The 3,421-nt window shown below is 56.9% G+C and overlaps 1 protein-coding gene across 1 annotated transcript in view; it reads right to left on the bottom strand.

Annotated features, from left to right (window-relative positions):
- Window positions 1-3,421, bottom strand: part of LOC114071013 (protocadherin gamma-A4-like) — a 36,049-nt gene that overhangs the window by 26,131 nt on the left and 6,497 nt on the right. The window contains exons 4-5 of the mRNA XM_027908669.1: window positions 3,205-3,396; window positions 1-1,695 (exon numbers count right to left, since the gene is read on the bottom strand). Of these exons, the coding sequence (XP_027764470.1) occupies window positions 1-1,695; window positions 3,205-3,396 (1,887 nt within the window). The remainder of the gene's footprint in view (window positions 1,696-3,204; window positions 3,397-3,421) is intronic.

A 3,421-nucleotide genomic window follows, 5' to 3' on the forward strand; every position in this document is an offset into this window, starting at 1 on the left:
CTCGTAGTCGAACGAGCGCAGCGCGTACAGCGCGCCCGTCTCCGCCTGCACCGACACGTACGACGACAGCGGCGCGCCCCGCACCCGCCCCTCCGCCAGCCGGTACCGCACACGCGCGTTCCCACCCCAGTCGGCGTCCGTCGCCCGCACCACCAGCACCAGCGCGCCCGCCGCGTTGTTCTCCCGCAGCCGCGCGCTGTAGCGCTCCTGCGAGAACACCGGCGCGTTGTCGTTCACGTCCAGCACCCGCAGCGCCAGCACCCTGCTGCTCTGCAGCGCCGGCCACCCGCCGTCGGATGCCCGCACCGTCACGTTGTACTCCGACTGCTGCTCCCGGTCCAGCTCTCTCGCTGTCACCACGCGGTAGTAGTCCTCAAAGGACTTTTCCAGGAGAAACGGGACACCTACTTCGAGAGAACAGCGCACCTCGCCGTTGGCACCCGAGTCACGGTCATGTACGTGCAGCAGGGCAACTACGGTCCCCGTCGGGGCATCCTCGGAGATCTCACTCAGCACCGACGATACTATCAGTTCGGGCTTATTATCGTTGACATCTGTCACGGAGATCGCAACTTTTGTCGTGTCGAAAAGTGCTCCACCATCATGTGCCTGCACCTTCAATGCGTAGGAATCGCCTTCCTCGAAGTCCAGGTTCTGCACAAGCGTGATTGCTCCTGTCTCATCATCTATCTGGAATATATCCGATGCCATGTTCGTCTCTTTCTTCATTGAATATTTTATGTGCCCATTCAGACCCTCGTCAGCGTCGGTGGCCGTGACGGTGACGAGGACGGAACCCACGGGCACGTCCTCGGGCACACGCACCGTGTACTCCGCCTGGCTGAACACGGGCGCGTTGTCGTTCGCGTCCAGCACCGTCACGCGGATCCGCGCTGTGCCCGTCCGGGCCGGATCGCCGCCGTCCATCGCCCTCAGCACCAGCTCGTGGAACGCCGCCTCCTCCCGGTCCAGCGCCTTCGCCAGCACCAGTTCGGGACGCTGATCCCCGTCAGGGCCCGTCTGCACGGCCAGCGAGAAGTGCTCGTCGCCGCTCAGCTCGTAGCTCTGCAGGGAATTCTGTCCAGAGTCGGGGTCGTGAGGTCTATCAAGTGGAAACTGGGACCCTAGGACTGTTGTCTCGCTCATTCGGAGTTCAATTTCTGCTTCTCCGAAGCTGGGTGCATTGTCATTAATGTCCGTGATTTCTACTTCAATTCCGTAAACCTTCATTTCCCCCTCGACTATCAGCTCACAGCGCAGCACGCATTTCTCCACCTGCCGGCACAGCTGCTCTCTGTCGATCCTCTCGGCCGTCATTAAATGTCCCGTCTTCCTGTGCAGAGTAAAATACTGCGTCCTACCTTTGTCCAAGAGGCGAACGCCCCGATCGCTGAGCGCCGGCGTCTGCAGCCCCAGGTCGTTGGCCACGTCGCCCACGAACGAGCCCTTGGGCATCTCCTCGGGCACCGAGTAGCGCAGCTGCCCCCACGCCGCCTCCCAGGCCGCCAGCAGGACGCCCCAGAGCAGGACTCGCTGCCGCCGGCCCCAGCGCCTCCCCGCCGAGCACATCTCCGCCGCCGCACCGCCGGCACCGAAAGACCACCGGCAGATCCCCGCCACCAATCGCCGACTGGGCTCACACTCCGGCTCCGACTTGCCGCTGCTCCAGCCCCTCCACCTCGCTGTATCTCTGCTCTGCACCGCGGAAATGATCCGAAATCGACCACTTTCCGAGGCAGGAATCCAGCGATCCAGCGATCGAGCCGGTCCGCAGCGGGCGGGGCTGCAGCTTTCCGGGCTTCCTCTCGCTCCTCTCGGTCAACAGCGGCGCCCGCAGCCTCCTCCCGGCACTGCAGGCACCGAGCGCTGCCGAGAGATGCCCGCCCCGCCTCGCCCACGGGAAGCTCAAAAAGACGGGACAGTTGCCACGAAAATGTCGGGTCCAGCACAGCGGAGACCTGGCGTTATGTTCTTTCTACCGCACGGGAAAATACTCATGTGATTGCGATAATCTCTAGATACAAAATTCTCTTAATACGGCATGCAGAGTATTCCGAACTTACTCTTCTACGGCAGGAAAGTATAACATTTTCCCTGCAAATGCACAGGTTTTTGTGTCATTCGTTCTCTAATTTTTCCTCACCGAGTGTCAACACTCAAACACCTACCACAGTAGATTTCCAGGCCTGAGCTATTGCACATAGCAGCGATGAAGATTCCTCCTCAAAAGTAGGGATTCTATGGCCTGCCCTTCCCTCTCTGCTTTTTCACGTTTCACTTGCACATCCGAGGCGGCTGTGAATCAGCCTGCATTGTCTCCTCCAACCAGTACTTCCGATTTTTCCATTACATCCTAAACATAAGATCCTGCTTTTGTATACAGCTTAGTGCTCCATTCTTGATCACAGCCTTAGAGAGAGATGCTATTCAGTATTTTTTAGATCACATTCAATCTCTCCGTAATAAAGTCAGCTGCAGAATGGTAAATAAGAAGGAACTACCAAACTGTGAATGAGAAATAATAGCAGAAAGAGAACAAAGAAATAAAGTTCTGATAAAATAAACTGATCTCACTATAGCTTGCCATTTCTGTAGCTCACTTACACCAAAAACTGGGACGGCACAGGGTGGAAGGTAGGCATATTCCTTAGGAAAGAACAACTCCCCCTTCATCTAGCAAGTTTCCTTAAACTCTGAAAAAACAAACAAGTCGCCGTGTATCTACACGGTAAAGAAGGATCAGGAAGGAAAAATCCCAGTATTGAGCTTCAATCCCATTGCCAACTCCACTATGTGGAATTATCAGATGGCTTTCTAAGTAACCACCTACACCGTTATGAACCCATAGTATTTTACACAATACAAGGTTTGCAGAAAAACCTGAGCAGTTGAACAAAGAGATGCTGTCGCTACTGCTCTGAGAAAAAATATAAATAAAACAGAAAGTAGAAGCAGTCCTTTACAAGTCCTCCACGGTTTTATGCACCATAAGTTGAACGACAAGAACATCCCAACTAAGCTGACAAGTCTGGAGGTGCTTGGTCTCACAGCCTGCAGCCTTAAAGGGGCAGCATTATTACATGCTTTCATGGAAACAACCACCAGCATTAACTGCACCAGAACAGATACTAACCCCAAGAGCCCACTGCCATCTGCACAACCTGAGGAAAAGCTCAGAGAGAAGGAGGATGAGACTTTACCCACCTGCGGTGCGCCGGGGTCTGTGGGCGGCTCTCCCGCGACGGCGCTGCTGCTCGGGCTCGGCTTCCCGCAGGGCTCCCCGGCCAGAAGCTCCTCGGCGGGCAGGATGGGCAGCGGCGGCGGCGGCCAAGCGGCCTCGGCGGCGGCGCGGGCCGGCGCGGCCACGCACAGGTTGTAGGAGTAGGGCAAGGTGCCCTCGCAGAAGTCGGGCGGGAAGGCG

The sequence above is a fragment of the Empidonax traillii genome, unplaced genomic scaffold, assembly GCF_003031625.1.
Source record: "Empidonax traillii isolate 1590-97213 ecotype Southwest subspecies unplaced genomic scaffold, ASM303162v1 scaffold1787:size119432, whole genome shotgun sequence".
In the NCBI taxonomy this organism is placed as follows: Eukaryota; Metazoa; Chordata; class Aves; order Passeriformes; family Tyrannidae; genus Empidonax; species Empidonax traillii.